Source organism: Corvus moneduloides, chromosome Z (genome assembly GCF_009650955.1).
Source record: "Corvus moneduloides isolate bCorMon1 chromosome Z, bCorMon1.pri, whole genome shotgun sequence".
In the NCBI taxonomy this organism is placed as follows: domain Eukaryota; kingdom Metazoa; phylum Chordata; class Aves; order Passeriformes; family Corvidae; genus Corvus; species Corvus moneduloides.
The window spans coordinates 49797806-49817230 of NC_045511.1; the positions used below are offsets into that span (position 1 = coordinate 49797806).

At 39.5% G+C, this 19425-nt stretch overlaps 1 protein-coding gene across 1 annotated transcript in view; it reads right to left on the bottom strand.

The window, feature by feature from the left end:
* Positions 1–17994, bottom strand: part of HSD17B4 (hydroxysteroid 17-beta dehydrogenase 4) — a 64501-nt gene extending 46507 nt beyond the window's left edge. The window contains exons 1-11 of the mRNA XM_032095889.1: positions 17889–17994; positions 14964–15017; positions 11284–11391; positions 10695–10754; positions 9667–9688; positions 9516–9562; positions 8697–8781; positions 6855–7042; positions 4337–4428; positions 3721–3745; positions 1970–2098 (exon numbers count right to left, since the gene is read on the bottom strand). Of these exons, the coding sequence (XP_031951780.1) occupies positions 1970–2098; positions 3721–3745; positions 4337–4428; positions 6855–7042; positions 8697–8781; positions 9516–9562; positions 9667–9688; positions 10695–10754; positions 11284–11391; positions 14964–15017; positions 17889–17949 (871 nt within the window). The 5' untranslated portion in view covers positions 17950–17994. The remainder of the gene's footprint in view (positions 1–1969; positions 2099–3720; positions 3746–4336; positions 4429–6854; positions 7043–8696; positions 8782–9515; positions 9563–9666; positions 9689–10694; positions 10755–11283; positions 11392–14963; positions 15018–17888) is intronic.
* Positions 17995–19425: the final 1431 nt, after the last annotated feature.

Below are 19425 nucleotides of genomic sequence, written 5' to 3' on the forward strand. Positions count from 1 at the left end.
ATAAGCATCTCCAATTACAGGGTTTTCTACTACATTATAATCAAATACTTTATCTAATTACTTTTTTGGATTTTTTTTCTACTGCATGTAATGCTTAGTACACAAATGCTCTTCACAACATCAAATTACTCAAATTAAGGAAATCTGCAGGAAGTTTTAACTTGCAGATGTTAGCTATTGTACCTTTCAATTTTGAATGCAAGTATTCTAATTAGTTTCATTTATTTCACAGTCAAATACCTCCAAGCAATAAAGTGGAGAATTTGACAGTAGAAAAAAATTCTAATAGAACTAAAAATTCTATTCAGCTAACTTAAGAATTGTCCTCAACCCTTATGCTGATTCTCACAAATACACAATACAACAATTAATGCACAAGTTTTTATTCAGTATCTGTGGCATGACGGTACTGGAAGGAAAAACCTCTATCTCGGCTAAGTTCATAACAAAACAGAAGCTAAGGCATGGAAGATTCATGCCAATGTAACATTTACGATTACCTGACTGTAAAAACCTGCCATGTTGTATTGCGAGCACTTTTACTTCAGAAGTTCAAAATCTTCTTCAGCTTTTTTCTCCTCATAGCATCAACTGGCAGTTGTGAAATACCGTATCTAATGCTGAAGCAACTTTGAAAAGAAATCCCCATCTACAACATTTTTTTGCTAGCAACCCCTAAAAATAACATAGTACATATGACAGGTTGTAGAACAGATCAGAAGTGATAAAGCTGGAATTATGTTGTTATAAATACCATTCCATAGCAGAACAGAAAACACATATAAACTTGCACGCATTTGGAAACAGGGTATCTGTAAACCAAAGATCAGTAAGGTGACCTAGAACTACTCTTTGGATGGTTACATTCTCCAGTGTGCCAAGATGTGACAGAAAGGACAAAGTGTCTCCTATTACGGTTTTGGTACAGGCATCTAAAAACATATCCCCTAAGGTTTTTAACAAAATGTCCTAATAGATTTCTGAACCAACAGCTTAAACATCTACTGTGCGTTTAAATATCTTGGAAATTCAACTGGCATTGTACATAAGGATGCCTTTTTCCCTCCTGCCCTACATTCTTAAATGCTGGCAAGGAACAAGAAAGGTAAACAAAGCATTGAAAGAGAAAATCATTTTGGTCACCAGCCAAGGGAGTGATGTGCCACAAGAACATAAGGCACAGTAAGAACTTCTTTGCAGTGATATATTCCAAGACTTAACCAGTGAAATGTTCACCAAAAACCAAGATTCCAGGGTTGAAAGGAAAATACATTCTATTACTCTATTCTGTCTGCATGCAGGTACAATCAAATAAAAACACTGTCATTAGTCTGACTCAGTGATGTAACTTCTCTAGAAACTCGTAAGATAAATCATATCTTAATTCTACAGGCAAGAATACAAAAGTTTCTTTAGAAAGATCTGACCATAATGAAGCAGTAAATTATTAATGTAACACATTTACAAAAAAATTCACTAGTTCTGTAGATTTTGAAGTTTCAGCAAACACTTGAAAGAAAGCATTCTCTTCTAAGCTTTGCTTACTCAAGCTATCCACCAAGAATCAAAGCATAGTTTGGGTTGGAAGGGACCTTTAGATGGCAGCTAGTTCAACCCCCCCACAACTCCCCTGAGTAGGGACATCTTCAAATAAATCAGTTTGCTGAGAGCCCTGTCTGACCAGACCTTGAATATTTCCAGGCATGGAGCACCCAACACCTCTCTGGGCAACTTATGTCAGTATTTCAGCACTCTCACTGTAAAAATCTTCCCTCTTATAGCTAATCTAAATTGATCCTCTTTTAGTTTAAAACCATTACCCCTTGTCCTATGCAGCAGGGTACATCTGTTCCACCTTTCCCATACTTCTCACAGGCCTCCGTAAAGTACTGAAAGGCTACAATATGGTCTCCCTAGAACATTCACTTCCCCAGGCAGAACAGCCCCAACTCTCAGAAGTCTCCCTTACCTTGGATGGTTCTGGGTTTGCTGGCGTTATCAAAGTCACACACCTTCTCCCACTTATCTCTCACTGCTTCAGGCGTCATTGGCTGATTCTTTCCTCTGACAATGGCACCCAAGGATCGCTCCCAGCGCACTAATGGGAAACATCAGCCAGAGAGTTCAAGTAACAAACAAAAGTTTTTTGGTTTTTAGGTAACTTGCATCCAGGCAACTACCTTCAAGATGGTGCAGTAAGGGAAACATTTTAAGTACTCCAAAATAACTCACAAATACAACTTCTAGCTGGACTAAAGGGCTCACTGCTTCAACTAACATTTAGAAAGGAAATAGCACTGGTTTTAAATTTCACTGTAGTTAAACAGACTTACTATTCTCCAGAAATACTAGTTTTAGGATATTGTGTACTGAAAAGTTGTAGCTAGTATGGATCTACAGACTATCTCTTCTGACAGGACTTTGACTATTAATGCTTAGGAACCTTCAGAAAGCATGGAAAACTACTGGGGAGAAGTGAACATCACTTGTTTGCTATAAAAGAACATTAATACCAGTAGCCAGCACCTCTAAATGGTCTCAGAAGTCGTATTTCAATACTGTAACCTGAGAGAAACTGGTAAGGCCAATGTGAAATTAGTTCCACAAGGATACAGACTTCCTGGATTGTAATTTAAATACTTAACCAGGGTTTGCCCTTAATTAGCAAACAGCAATGAATAAGGCCAAACTGGTACCTAATTAACAACCTGGTTTCATTTCATTAACTTCAACAATAGCCATTATAATGATGAAAAATTGTGGGTTTTCTTGATCAAACTGCAGATTTTCAGCTGTATTAAAAGCTAACTCCTTGTGAAGTGCACCAAGACATTTTGTGCTGCTGCTCCGCTTCTTTAAATCTGTTCACCACACTTCTTGGAAACACTGTTCCAGTTACACAGAACACTTGCAGTTAGTTAGAAAGGTACAAAATGGTTATCAAGTGGGGAAAAAAAAAATTAAAAGAAAACAAAATGACTTCCTGAATTAACAGCCCTACTTCCAACCTACTGGTGATACTCATGTAGGCTGAAAAGTTCAACGGTTCATGAAAATAATGTTTGCACTAGGTTCAATGGATTTAGGAAAAAAGTCAAGACATCTCACACACTGAATATTTTTTCTTCTCGTAAGTCCTCAGTATTGTCTGCAAGCTTTCCTTACATTCATATTTAAGCCGGTTACTGGAGGTAGTCACTAAGGAAAATACATAGGTAGCATAGCTACTGGTTATTTAAGAAGACTAATTGCTTCTACATGCTTATACACTAGCATTTTAATAGAAGCGTAAGTAAAGGTGGAAAGCAATGAAAAAGGATGAAATGAAAAATTAAAAAACATACCTGTTTATCAGCATGTAGTACTTTTATATCATATTAAAGTTATCAAGAAAAGGCAGCAATGTATACTTAGCACCACAAATTCTACTTCGAATTATGCCTGGGATCCAAGAGTTAAAGTTACTTAGGCAGATTTTCAGTTACTGTTAGTTCAAAAGCACAACAATGCACAAACCTAAGTTACCAGTTTTTCCCCACATGAAGTTAAATTTGTGACTTTTACTGAATATAAGCAGTTTCTTCAGAACCCCAGGCTTTTATTCATCTTCTCTGCCGAGTAAAAGATGTCTTGAGTATACAGGTTAACACTAAAGAAAGTTTGCACAGTCTCAATGTCAATTCAAAACACAAGATCAATCCTGAAACATAAAGAACTTACGTTTTCCAATCCATCCAGCTCCCACCTGCCAAGAAAAAAAGAATATCATCAGCTTATGACATCTCACAAAGCAAAGCTTTGGTAACGTTGGGAAACAAAACTATACTCCACAACAAACTCAATATATCAAAAATTTCTGAACTACTGCTGGTTGTATTTAACAGTTTAGTTAAGCACCTGAATATGATGCAGACAAAACAGTTTCTATCCAATATGAGTTAGCAGTTTGATGCCAATATCTATAATGAATATCATAATTAAGTAATTAATTCTTCCTGCAAGCTACTTTCTACATTTGAATAGTTTAGAAAACAAAAATGTCTTTTGAATTTGGTATCTTTTCAACCTTAAAAGAGTACAATAAGAATTTTAACAATCAAATTGGTAGCATTTTGAGCACAGACCAGAATTTGACAAGGCTGCTACTGCCTGAAGCACTTGTCAAATACTGCACAACAGATCAATATTTCTTCTGTCTATGCTGAGTATGTAGTTCACACATGGTGATTTAGTTTCGGCAAGAAGTTTAAGACTGGACAAGATAAAACAAACAACTGATTTTGGGGAAAGGAGTAAAGGAAGGGAAAGAGGGATATGAAAGTAAAAAAAAACTTACCTCAAACAGACTGCCGTTCTCAGCACAGCTCTCATGGCAAAGCCAAACTACTAAGGGAGCAACATATTCTGGTTTGAAAGCATCAACCAGATCTAGAGCAAATTAGAAGGAGAATCATGAAATAGAAGTACTCTACAGTTTCACCGCATTATTTAATCTAACACCCTCTTTTGAACAGCAGCGCCAGAAGAATTTAATCAATAGTGTTGTGTCATGAAACAAAAGGACAAACTAAAAGAAACATTTGAAGACTCAATAAATAGGAACAACTCGTGAGATACATATATGCCGCCAAACCCCATGACATGGCTTCTCAGCCAGAGAGATGAAAGCCTGTTTAACTGTTGCGAACACTGTTACATGCCAACTGCAAAGCCAGATAACCTTCCTAAACTTCCATCCGACAGGCAGCCTGACACAAGGACAAGCCAGCTACACATAAACCTGACACAAATGTACCCAAGCAATCTTCCTTTTAGTCTGCTAGTCAGCTATATAGACAAGACATTATGAAAATAATTACAGCTGCTGATTGTTTAAGAATTATCTCACTTGGAAATGCTGACTTTTCCAAATGGTACAGGAAATTATCAGCCCTGCTAAATTTACATATCAATCCTATTTTGGGATTTTCATTGACATCTGGCACAATAGAAAGCTATCTGAAAATTGAGACATTGTCATGGAACAGTATGGTTTTCCAGGCAGCTCTTATCACATATTCTGTCCACTGTCTGAATAATAACTTTGCTTAATATCTTTTTTCACCTTTTAGAATATTATACTTTCAACAGCAATAGATATATAGCTGTTCCTCAGCTAAAGGTCATCAAGCATTTTCGGTTATAGCCAGGTTTCCCCAGATGAAGAGCTGAGAAAGCTTATCATTGTGAGTACTTATTTAGTAGCAAAACTAAAGTAAACAGAATATCATTTTTAGAAGTTACATAAAAGTAGAAGGAAGTTGAATTCCAGTTAAAATGGCTGTTGTAAGTGCATAGCAAACCCCTTAGGCTTTTCCAAAGTATTCCACTTTATGCCACGCACAATTTAGCCTCAAAATCTAGCCCTAGACTATTAGCATTAATGCTTGTAATCCACTATTAAAATTATTAAAAAATAGGTGGTAGAAATTAAAAAAACCCCACAACCATACAGAAGATGCAAACTGCGTTTAAGAGTTATAAGCAAGAACAACAATATGTGCACCAAGTTGAACATATATAACAATGTATGGGAATGTACAGCAATGAAAAAGCGTAGGTGCTTGCAGACACCTGAAGACAAAGAGTCAGATAACAAGGATAATTTGATAAGACATCTGAAAATGCTTTTAAAGTTGTGTTCAAAGGTGTTCGAATCTTTCAAGAGTATTTGAAAAACTGGACAGGGATGGAGTGAACTAGATAACAAATGAATCCTCAGAGCTGAAAGTATCTTACAGAGAGACCAAAGGATCCCACTCTTCTTAAAATGACTAAGAAAGAAAATTATGAGATGTTTTTATCATCCTATGTAGATTAAGTATCTTCCGAACATGCCAGCTACTGTACTCCATTTTATACTGCATGCTCGATGTATTTGGATCTTCTATAAACAATTGCAATAAATCACTGTAACCTACAACATATAAGACTGCTAGAGTCATGACCACCTGGAGTATTTAGATCTAAACCAGGTTACATCAGTCAGACAAAATCAAGCATTCAATCTGTGCATAACATACAGAATATATTACTCTCCAATAGCCTGTCTATCAGTCTGACAAATGTGATAATTTCCTTGGCTTTGAAATCTGCCTATCATCAGGGAAAAGGTCAGGAGCAAAATGAAATAGGCTAATTCCAGAAGATATTCTGAGAGTAATTTCCTTTTACAGACTTTTTTTTTTCCAAATTATTTTTCTTTCTTCTGGTCATTTGCGAAAGTAATCAGCCAGTCTATTTATACTAAATTTACACTTACACACAACTGTCTCCTAAAATGTTCCTTACACTGACTTCCCAATGCAATACTCTGTTAAAATCTGTTCAAACATTCAAAGGTTAGTACCTGTGCAATAAGGAAAAATTAAGCAACTCAGTTCACTATCATCTCCTGCTGATCATGGAACCACTAAGTACACACATGACATGTTGTGCAAAAATTCAGTATTTTGCAATGAGACAACACTGTAACAAGTGCAGACATCTTGTGCACATGCCTGACTGCACATGTGATGAAACAAACAAGCCTTTCCACCACTGTAGGAGGATCTTGAAAGAGATTACAATTGAAGAGCCTTGCCACATGAAAGTGCTTTCGCAAATGAGGAAACTTGCTTCGTATCTTGTGGCAGAAAGTAAGAATTCCTCACAACAGACAAAGCAAGTAACAGTTCAGAGACAAAAATATAGTAGGAACAATGAATTTGTAGTATATGAAGTGTGAAGAACTTGCATTTTCTAAGAGATAAGAAAGTTTGTAGTGCTTCAATTCACTAAAAATTATCAGAACATGTAGATTTTAAATGATTCACCTTGCGGCATGACGGTCTGGGTCAGCCTGGATCCAGCAGTAGGAGCAATTGTGTTGCAGTGGATGTTATACTTCCGACCTTCAATTGCAATTGTGTTTGCAAGACCCAAAAGGCCAAGTTTTGCAGCACTGTAGTTTGCCTGACCAAAGTTTCCATATATTCCAGCAGCTGAGGATGTCATAATTATTCTTAGGGGAGAGGAGAGGAAAAAAATTAAGTTATTTCTTCAAGTGATTTGATTCCACAAAAAAGCATTTTCCAGCTTTGGCATTATAGTCTCCATATTCCACAAAACAAAGTATGCAAATAAGAAAAGATTATTTGTTGCTTTCGCTAACAATCAGGTACCTATTTAATATTTGATGGATAGCAATCATCTGACAAATCCTGAAGCATTGTCAGAGTAGCAGAAAATGAACAAAGTCATGAGGCTTTCTGAGTTATACTGCAAAACTAGGAAGGACACTCTGTGACACTGGGTCCAGTATAGAGAAAAGTAATTTCTTTTCATTTCTAACAGTTTTCAGGTGGTGTTATTCTTACAGCTAATAATGTTTCAGCACTCAGAAGAAAATTATTTTACTGAAAATTATTTCCCTTATTATTATCTACCTGGTAATACCTGAAGGTCCATTCTCACAGAATTCACATTCAAAGAATTCTAATAGGCATTAAATGCACGACGGAAGAAGACAAGAAAGTCTTGTTCTTTGCTGTCCCCATTATTCCTTCGGAGGTGAATGAACTACTCACGTGAGAGCTCTAAAACCAGCTGGTTTGAGGCAAGCAAAAGTTGTGCTGCAGGTCATCTCAATTCAAAAGAAATGGGTCTACATATTCACTTTTAAAGGAAGCCTTATCAGATTCTGTTCAAATCTACTTGTAAACATACTGCGTAGCTGGGATCAACATATTTAATTCTTTTTATCTGCCTCACTGCCAATAATCTAATGCTTTTTAGTCTAAGTAAAGAGATGTGTTCCAAGTACTGGCTCAATATGATGAAGATGAAAAAAAGCCACAAACTCTATGTAAAGCAAGCATTTTGCAGGTGGCACATGTCTATACATAAACTGCAGAAGCACTCACTACCACTGTTATCTGAGAAAATACAGAAAAGAAGACAAGGGAAGCATTTTCCTAAAAGGATGCAAATCTAGACTTAAGCTGTTTTTGAAGAAGTAATTTAATTTTCAACTCCCAGACTTAAGATTTCTGCTATCCTCACAGTTCACTTCCCTGGATGAGAACGAAAGTTATTTAGGTCACAGGATGAGAAAACAGCTCACACAGTTTTCAGTATGTGGGTATGGCTAAGATTAATATAATCACATCAGTGCTTGATAAGGTTTTTGATAAAACCACAAAAATGAAAAAATTTAGAAGATCTGATTTCACTGCACTCTTTTTGAGTTAATACATACCAAAACAGACTAAGAACAATCCCATAACTTTTAAGAAAAGTACATTTGTCTAAACAGTTAAAACTAACAAACAAACAAAAAAACCCACAACAACCCAACATTAAACAAAAAAACCCACAACCTACAAGCAGAACTGCATGTACCAGTCATTTGAATAAGAAGGAGCACAACAAGAGTCCCTTAAACTTGCCATAACATACAAGTAACAAATGCTTCTAACCAGTCCTCATTAATAAAAATGGTATATTTATAGTCTTAAAACTTTTGTCTGGGATAGTCAGAAAAGACATTTCAACTTATTTTGCTTCAGCCCCGAGAAAGTGAAAGAAAAGAACGCAAGACTCTTCCTTCACTGTTTGGGCATGCATCAGTCTGTTACACCCTACTGAAAATCGCAAAACAGAAGACACATTTTTACCTGCCAAATTTCTGATTTTTCATGTGATTCCATGCAGCTCGGGTGACCAGGAATGATCCCCTCAAATGAATTCTATGAATTATATCTAGGAACAAATTGATATCAGTTTAATAATTCCAGGATTTGGCTCCCAACTTGAAATGCAACATGTTTCTTCTTCATGACAAAAAACACACTTTTTCCACACTCTGAAACTGTTACTAAAAGAATGATGGGCCTTTTTTTTTTTCTCTTTACAAGCCATTTTTTAGTGCCTGCCTGAACATACACTGATTATGAGGGGGCTGCCCACATACACTGCCTCTTGGATGGGGCCCTCCTGTACAGAATTCAAAACCATTCAAAATTCCCGCACTTAAGCAGACTCAGAGAAGAACTACAGAAGATAGACTATCTTTGTAGAAGTCTTCTCCACTGGCTAACTACCATCCACCATCTCATGGCACATGAGCTTGCTTTCCTCTCTAGTTAGTTCAGAGTCTTTTAAGCCTGTTTTGTATTCAGCCACTCAGTGCTGACCCGAGGAATGTTCTGCTCATAGAAACTATTTTGTGTCATCACATGGCTCTTCTTCTTACTGCATTTGGCAACCAGTAGTGGGAAGAAAAGCCCTTCTGCCCCTTTGGAACTACATACACCTACCACACATTGCAGCACAGACCTGGTTTGCACACTGAACGCGAGCAGCTTGTCACTAAGCTTGCAGGGCAAAAGGTAAGCCTTCCCCGCCTTCTCTTCTCTCTTGTTCCAGTGGGAGGGATGTACCTGTCACCTTTCACACAGAAAATACATTCTGAAGCCATTTTAAAATCAACTCACCCCAGTCTTCATCACTTATCCGAACAAATGAACGGTCTCTTAGGATCCTAAATGCAACATTAGGAAAACAAAACAAACACAAGATCAACATTTGTTTATATTAAAGGGAAAGCCCACACTCAAAAAGGACAAAACCGTCAGGTATACTCACCCAGCATTGTTTATAACAATATCTGAAATTAAAAAAAGGAAACTAATTCAATGCACTGATAAAATACAAGCCTGTTTCTATTTTCCTCCCACTTCTAAATATATACAGACAAGAACACTGGACATATACATCATATTCCATATATTCTATAGTTCCTTGTCCTGATTAATGAATTCTACCCTTGGAAAATAATTACAACATAATACTTCAGGACAGGTAAGTCTCAACCCGACAGGGACATCAATGGGACCAAGCCTGACAGGGAGGCATAGCTATGAAGTGCTGGCCACTTAGGAATCCAATAACGGCAGGATGCAACCATCCTGTACCATTTTGAAGCCGGCTTTGAATTTCAGAGCGCCCCAATTATGCAGTTTGTGCCACCATCTTTGTTGCAGCAGCCCAAATGATAACTGGAGGAACTAGAGTCACAAAGCTGATAAAGCAACCTGGATCATAACAATTTCTTGTCAGATATTTAATTAGGTTCCTGTTGGCTTTGATTACATGTACTTTTAGCCATTTAACCCTGAGTTAAAATCACCAAGTGGTTTTAAATAGTGGCAATTGCATGGTTAAAAAGAACTTTAACTGTTAGATAAAATACCTCAGGGTTTTCTTTTTTCATTTCATTTAATGCATTTTGACATTATGTAAGCAGAAGAGCTTCCAAAACAGAAAGCAACATTATCTATGCTAATTTTATGCAGCTAGTTGTAACACTTCAGAGACTCTGTGTTTTGTGACAGAAATTGTTAACCACTACTGGAGCTCCAAAATTCTGAAGGGCAGGAAAAGAAGAATCATATACTAAGCTTTAAACTTCAGCAAAAACCACCAAAAAACCCAGAAAAGCTGACCATTCAGATTAAAAGCTAAAAGCCCCTTATTCACATTTCACTGACCAGAGGCATCGGGGTTGGTGTGTACTACTGTTATCACACAGTTCATACATGTGTTGTTAATTGCACTGTTTATAATGGCTTTGCCTTTGCAAACAAGTTTCAACATGAATTAAGCAACTGTACCTATCCTCCCAAAAGCCTCAAGGGCTGTCTTCACAAGCTTTTCACCATCTTCCACGGAATCTGTAAGAAAGAAGTACAAATTTTCAAATAAAATTAACTGGATACACTGCACTTCCAGGATATTAACAATTAATTCCACAGAGCTAAGAAAAATAAATTGTGTACAACCCCAGTGAAAACTAAATTCAAATTCAGCCATTATCTGCACGTGGCCTAAAGCAAATCCCACAAAGTAAGTCTAAATGGCACAACACTTGCCATCGCAAGAAAAACATGAAGCAAACCAAGCAAGAATCATCCATTCCCATTTTGCTGCTGAAAACTCCAGATGGACAGCTGCTTAATACTTCAATGTCAAAAAATCAGATAACAGAGAAGGGCATTAGTGAACAAATCTTAATTAAAAGAAGCAATTGATGCACTTGCTTTTAGCATCTGTCTTCCCACTCTATATGATATTATATTTGTTTAATCTATATGTTATTGCCAAGCTGGTAGTAGTCTTTCACTAAGAAACATCAACTTTTTATTCAACATGTCCACTACTCCTACAGATAAAACATTACACTGATCTGGAAAAATAACATACCATAATTGGGTACTGCTTTCCCTCCTTTTGCTCTGATTTCATCGACAACTTTGTCAGCAGCTGAGGAGCTTTTGCCATATCCCTTGAAATCACCTCCAAGATCATTCACTGTGCATGACAAAGAAATGAAATTTTTGTTAACACTCAAGACTTCATGGTCTGTCCTTACCTCATTATCACACTGGAGGTTACAAGGAGTATTAATAAAGACTGCTGCATCTGGATCTTACTGAAAACCAGAGACGACAACAAAAAAATAGTAGGACACATGATTATTTTTTTTAAAAGCAGTGCAACATATATTATTTCTTCTTCTTTAAATAACATGGAAAATAGAACTTTTTTTCCCCCTCCACCATGTATTCAACCTGCTTGCCCTGCCCAGGCTACCTCTGTAATTGTGTTGTAGCTCAGAGATTAAGATCTAGATTATACCCCAACCACAGGCAATTTATTCCAGTCTCTAACTATTGCATGAACTGTAAGCAAGACTACGAAGACTTTGTTCCTGTTTAATAGAGTAGCCAAACTGTTACTAGTCAACACCACTAAATAAGAGATCCAGCAGTCTAAACAAAGTGAGAAGTGCCTGCTCTGGAGCTTCAGATCCTGCTCCTGTGGGATAGGAGGCCCACCTGACACACAGAGCTGTTCCGGGCTGCTCTCCGCACTGGGGGACACATCACTAACAGCAGCTGGAACGTACCATCACCACACTCTGCTGCACTCCTGTATTTGCACATCCTACAGCTTCATGGAATTACCAGGGGAACAAAAACACTCCCAAAAAATCCCAAAAACATTGTATTTGGACAAAGAACTTCAAAAAATGGTAGGAAGTTTTGTTCAAAGGGGTTCAAATTGGAATCGTAAGAAAGCCAGAACTGAGTGAATTTACATGCAACACTGGTATTTTGCTAAATGATCTTTTGAAATGGTGAATTCCAGCTTCTGCCTCCTAACCTCAAGAAGCCAGACACAGTGAAAGCCACAAAATATGCAGGATGCTCTTGCTGGTCTTGATGATAAACAGCAATGGCAAGTCTGTTGTATTAGCACAAAATGAAATAGACCCACTTTATGCTTTTTTTTTTTAAACTCTCCATGTAAACAGGAACACAGCTTGCATGACACATCACAAAATCATTCTATATTACCCAGATCAAGAAGTCTCATTTGGAATCCTATATGCAGCTTTGTGAGCAGCACTTCAAGAGAAATGTAGAAATACTGCAGAAAATTTATGTAAATGAACATGCCAAAGTCCAGAAGAAGAGAGCATCAAAATGGGACAGATACAACATGACAAAAAAAACCCAAAAAAAAACAATCAACCATCAAACCAGACCCAAAAATGCCCAGCCTGAAGCAGTAAGTACAAGTACCTTAACAGACTGATGCAAAAAAAGAAAGGAGACAGAATCTCCAAGCTAACAGATCAATATCTAACAATCCAAACATGCAGGTAACACAATTCAAGTGAGGCACTAAGGAAGATTTCTAAGTGTAGTGAAGTGTTAGGATAGACAACACAGGCTGACTGGTCAGTCTGCAACATCCACGATATTAAAGTAAAGTGAGTCAGGAACAACACTAGAATTTCTAACTTGTCCTGGGAAAGAAGAGTGAATAATTTGGTGGTAAATATATATACAAACCATTCAGTCTTGTTAAGACCTTACAGCTCTCTATCACAGACAAGTTTATATATGTTTATCCTACACTTCAATAGTACTTTGCTGACAAAAATTTAATTAAATATTTGGGAAAATTTTCAGGGGCAAAAAAGTACATTAGGCCAAGCACAGGCACTAATGGAGTTGAAACAAAAATGAGTATGCAAGAAAGAGTTGAGCTATTCTAGGCTTTGAAAATAATAACTCCAAGAGAGTGTTAGAGCAATGAAAAAAAACCCTAACAACAAAATAGACAAATAACATTATTTTAAGCCCAAGCTTTACATCATGCAATTTTCAGTTGAAAACATACAGCAGAAAAGAGCCAGAGACTGCAGTAGTTGTGACAGAGCATGGTTATAGTCTGAACCTCAGAGAAGAATTCCTCTGAGGCTATGAGTGTGTCATTAGCAGAGCAGCAGAAGCAAGCCTGAAGGGTGAAACGGTGCTGAGGACCTGACACATACAGCGCAAGTTTTTTTAAAAATAAGCCAGCTCATTTCTTGCTGTAGTCTAGCGTCACAAACCAAACACACATGAACAACGTAGGTGTGCTTCTGGATTGCATCTTCCAGTTTGTTTTATAAAGGACTCATGTAATTCACTACCATTTCACTATGCAAACAAAAATACAAATAAAATAATGTATCAGGAGAGATGTTTCAAAAGCATGACTCTAAGCTAAACTGAAACAGCAACACAAGAGCCCTCAGACTGGAAGAAACAGCAGGTCAGGACATGACATATGAAGCAAGAAAAAAGCAAACCATCCTTTCCTCCTGCTTTCAACTTTTCCTGATGACAGGCATGAAAGAGAGAAAGAATGACAAAAAATAGTGGTAGCAGGCAGCCTTTGGTTGATGAGAACAGGGAGTTTTCCACCTAGCTTGCTCTTGTAAGTCTAACACACCAACGGCCACTCACTCAACAGAGATGCAGGACTGGACAAAGGTGCCATGTTGGAACCCAGCATTATCCTTCCAACTGAAAACATTCTTCTGGAGTATTTGGTTTGAAGGTATGTTCTTACAACATACCTTCATTTCCATAACTTAAAAAGGGAATTTGTTTTAAAGACACAAGGCATAAGTCTCAATCTGCTCCAGTTTTAAAACACTAAATGTTTATACAAGTAACTTCTCAACTCTTTGAATTCAGAATCGTAAGAGAACAAGAGAAACAAATACAAGCATGTAGAGGTAATACTGTAAGACAAGCTGAACTGTGAAGTTTCCAAAAGGAAACAAGAAGTTGCCCTTACAGTCAATTCTTAACTTACTGTTTAGTTATTACACAATAAGGCCAAGAGATAAAGGAGCGTTAGCTGTGATCAGGCAACAGAATGCATTTTCTTTCAGATCATTCTGGAAAGCCAGACCACCACCAGCTACAGAGAGTCAACACAAAATATTTGGGCTGCTTTAGTGACATAATTTTTGCTAAATAAGAACTCAACATAAATTATTCACGTCCATGGTAAATACAGCAAGTATCAAAGATGGCAATTACCAGAAAAAAAAGAAAAAACAACCTAGATATTTTTTTAAAGTTGTCTACACACATACTCATTTTTAATCAATGAAGTAAAACCAAATAATTTTTATGAAATTTTATAAACGATATAAAATTTATAAAGGCACTATAAGGCAACATATTCGCATATTCACATGGTCATATTGGAAGCTTCTGAGCAGTATTTACCTAGGACAACACATTCTCTGGCCTCAGATTGTGGTAAAGACTTGTATGCACAGATGAAAGTCAAATCTAGGAAATTATCTGACTCCAACAGGCTTTCCAGCAAAGGTAAGCCCTGGGACAAACTTAGGCAACTTGTTTCATAAGAAAATAAAGCTTAGAAGCAAAATTTAAACAGCAAAAGATAAGACAGAAAACCATTAAATAGCAAAGGTTACTGTCAAAAAGGCCATGGACTGTTGAATGCAAGCTATGTGAAAAGGCAAAGGTTACTGCCTGGATCAAGTTAGTTAAGATAAAACTTACCAACTACTGAAGCACCTCTTTCAGCAAAAGCCAGAGCATATGCTCTGCCCAAACCTAGTTTAAACAAAAAAAAAAAAAAGTTAAAAACAAGAGTGAATTTGTTACTCAGATCACAATTCAGACAAAAGCTACACAAAAATTATTGTGTTAAGAAAAATGCACCAATTCAACACAAACACCTTGGAGGTTCAAAGTAAAACATTATTTCCCCCAGGAGTTCTAAGTCTTTTATAAGAACAAAATATAAAAGTAAACAAACAGATAAATAGTAAACAAAACCTCCAGTCAAGAGGAAAAAAAAATCCAAATAAACCATGCTTACTCTTTGTTACTGCATTCAACAGAAGCATCTGGGAAAGCTGTATGCTGCTGAGTTTGTTCTTGTGATAGAAAAATACACTTGAAAGGAAGAACCTCTAATGTCCTGATGTAACACTGAAGGAGGGGATGTTTCAAGTTAATTAATTACATTCTAAGTGAATAAGATACTTCCCTAGTTAAAGTTACTATTTGAAAAAGAAACCAAACAAAATTTAACTGTGACTGAAGATGTATTGACAAAATCACTTACATACAAAGAAATGCCTAATACCTCAGTTAATCAAACACATACATAGTTTGCCTATCCTAAGAGAAGACTGTAATTTCTGCATCACATACGAAAGCGAGGTTCTTGGATCTTCACTCTGGCTTAGATTCTAGCTGTGTTTAACATTCATCAAAATAAATGATTTACAGATATATTATCCACTGTACCAGTCAAAAGTTATTTGGATCAATGGCAATGATCCTTTTTTATTAATTTCAAAAGAAAAAGCCATTTGAATGATCAAAAGATGATCAGTCAGAAAGAAGTTTCTCAGAATGCAAACAGTATCTCTTTGCCCCTCACCAGGACATTCAAAGCCAGTTCTCCAAAAGACAATGGGGGGAAAAAATAAGAACTGTTCAGACTGTTTTGAAGCACACTTATCTCACAGCAACAAGCTGAAAATTTCCTTAAGGCTTCCTCAGGCCTCTGCAACAGAGAGTATCACATGTGAGGTGCATACACATACTGCCTCATGTAACCCAAGTCCAAGAAAATCTTTTTTTGTCTTTGTTTTGAAAAGCCACACAAATGAGAAGTGCACAAAACCCAGACCAGTTATATGTGCTGGCCTTCTCAACTGCTAAGCAAGGATTGAATGCTTGAGAATCAAAACTAATTTTAAAAAAACCAAGATAGGTTGCACAAACAATGCCCAACACAGGCAGGAACAGTAATTCACAAAGGATCTGCTCAAAGTGAAAAGAAACACTTTTTAGGTATCTGTGTATGTGAAAACAGGCATCACTGTAACACAAATTAGTGATACACATGTCTAAATAAATTCCCAGCTTAGATCTGTTCACCAGCATCCAAAATATCAACGCTGAAGAACAATGCTATTAGTAATGCAGTCTAACTACAGTGTTGTAAATAAAATAAAAGCAAAAGGAGAACTAATCCGTAGATAATAGGACCTCCCTTTATCTTGGCTTAAATTTAATCAACCACTTATTAAGAAGCTGTTGTGAAATAAAACATCCAAGGGGAGTTTTCTCTATTAACAAACCATTTTCAAGCAGTCTAACACTAGGAGTACAAGGGTCACTGTACACACACTTATGACAAGCAACTTTTACTTGGTGCAATGCTTTTTAGAAGGTTTGCTACTGCCACACTGACCTTCTTTTGCTATTACGCAAGGTCTTAACCTGTTCTTCAGTGAAACCTACTATATACGGAAAAGCCCATAAATATAGATCCAGTAAAAGCAGAAAAGCACCATTAAAAAACCTGCTCTGAATTATTATCAAGTTGGTCACCTTCAGATGATGTAGATGGACTGTTCAGTGCTTACCAAAACATCTTCTTCACAAGATATCACTTAATCTAGGGCCCCAAAATGACTCCTCTGGCTATGTGCAGTGCCACAAAATGAGAGCAAAACTCCACTGTCAGGAGGGCAGAACGTTCTCAGAGTATGGTAGAACAAGTTTCCTAAGCAGCTCATCGTAAGCACTAACTTTGTCTCTCACCCATCCACACTGACAGCTCGTATTTTTGCTTAACTATGATAGTAGGCAAAAGTCAAAGCATGGATGCAGAGAAAGGAAAAAAAATAAGGGAGAAGAAACAAACAACAAAAAAACTCAACCAACCAACTCCACGCCATAATAACAAATACAAAAACACTTCCTGGCAAAACCAAGCATTCCACTGCAGACCACGTTCCCTGGAGAGATCACGCCTGCAGACCACCAACAGCGCAGGCCAGCCCTGCTGCTGCCAGAGGTCAGTCCTTCCCTCTCCCCTCTGCTGCCCGCTCCCACCTGCCTCCAGGCCGGCTCCCGGGAGCACCGCGGGCGGGGAAGGCAGCAACAGGTGGGCGGCTGCTTTCTGCAGCACCGGTGGCACACGTGAAACCCCTGCTGGAGCAGCACTGTGCCAAACCCACACGGGTCACACGCCTCAGCCACTAGGTCCAAGGCACAACTGGAAGGAATTAGGATACCAGGACATCCACTGCTGACCGGGGAGCAACGGCGCTGCTCCCCGTGTTTAAAGAGCACAAATCACGCGTTCGGAGAGGTTACCAACTTGGGCAGTGCCGGGCCGCGCTCGGACGGCAGCAGCTCTGAGGGCAGCAGGAGGCACGGCCGTGACCCCTGCACAGCCTTGGCACGGCCGGGGCCGGCACGGACAGCGCCTCCCCCGCAGCCCCGCTTCCCTTCTCTGAGGGAAACAACCCGCTTTTCCCCGCGAAACCGGACCGGCCGCCCCCGAGGCACCTGCCAGGGCCGCGGGCAGCGGCGGCTGCGCGGAGCCCGCACCGCCCGGGCTGTCCCCGAGCAACTCCGCCGCCTCCCGCGGGTGAGGAACCCCCGGCTAGCGCTCACCTCCTCCAGCGCCGGTCACCAGCACCACCCGCCCGTCGAACCTCAGCCCCGCCGCCGCCATCGCTCCGCGCCACCCGGCCCCGCTGCGCTGCCGGTCCAAGCCCCGCTGCGCCGCTCGGCCCCACTGCCCGGCCCCGGCCCTGGCCCCCGCCCTCCCACCGCCACGGGGCGGGGAGACGCGGCGGCACCGCGCATGCGCCAGCACCGCAGCCCGCTGGGAACTGTAGTGTGCGGTGGGACGGGACGGGACGGGACGAGAAAGGGAAAGGAAGGGGAAAGAAAGCGATGGGGAATGGAAGGGCTGGAAGGAGGGGAGAGGAAGGGTTGTGGAAAGTAAGGGAAGGGATATGATGGAATGGGATGAGGAGAGGAAGGGATAAAGAAAGGGAGAGGATGGGGAGGGAAAAGTGATCGGGAAGATGTGTGCTGATGTATTTACAAACAATTCTATTGGCGAAGGTATGAATGGGTGTTAACATCTTGGAAATGGGTTTTAATGTCTCTAGTAACTTTGGGCAGCAGGTCTGCTACAGAACCCAGACAGCTTGGCTCCCGAAACAGACAAGGGTCTGCACAAGCTTGAGTTTCTGAACTTTGGGGTAAAACAGTAGGTTCAAGGGGGGATATGTGGTAGGCGGTTCAGGAAGGCTGTACCTTCCTAGTACCGCAGCCAGTGGGGAAAGGAAGAGGGTGACATGCGGCCGGGAATTTAGGATGAAAGGAGGCTGTGTCCTCTGAAACCTCGAGAGAGAAAACCCCGCCGACGTGTGCCCCGGTGGACTCGCTCCCTTTATTCAGACAAAGTTGGAGGACTCCTCTGTCTCCTTTGTGGACACTGGCTTTTCATGGTGTGATTTTCCACACAATACAGTGGGATGAGAAGAGGAGAAGAAGGGATGGAGAGGGGAAAGGAAGAGTTGGGGAGGGGAAAGGAAGGGATATGGAGGGGAGGATGGAGGAAGAAAAGGAAAAGGAAGGAGAAGGAAGCAATGCAGAGGAGAGGATAGAGGAGGGAAGGGAAGAGGTTGTGAAAGGTGGGAAGGAGCGGGCTGTCCTGTCAGACATATCCACGTGTCCAACGAGGCCGTTGCCAGGCTGGGTTGTGAGACCAGGCTGCCCTGGTGTAAGACATCACGCCTCCGTTTGAAGTTAATCCACAGTTACTTCTTTTATATTAACCCTACAGTTTATGGTGTGCAATTTTTTTTTTTTTTTGCTCTATGTACTATTTCCCTATCCAAATCACTGCTTTCAGCCCTGGTTGTGGGAACTTTCTATATCGAGCAGTTAAAGTGCAGTACACCGCCCTTTCTTTGGCTGCCCATGTGCGGAGGGCGGTGCTGGGTGCAGGTGCCCGTGGGCTGCAGGGTGGCCATGGGGAACAGGCCTGAGATGCCAGTGCCAGGCACAGCATTCCCACCAGATCCAAAGGACCCACCTCAGAGAGGGTGCTGGTGGTGCCTCTCTGGGAACTTTTTTAAGAAAATATAAAACGCCCTTTTGCATTTGTGAAAGAGCAGGGAAGCTGAGGAAGAAA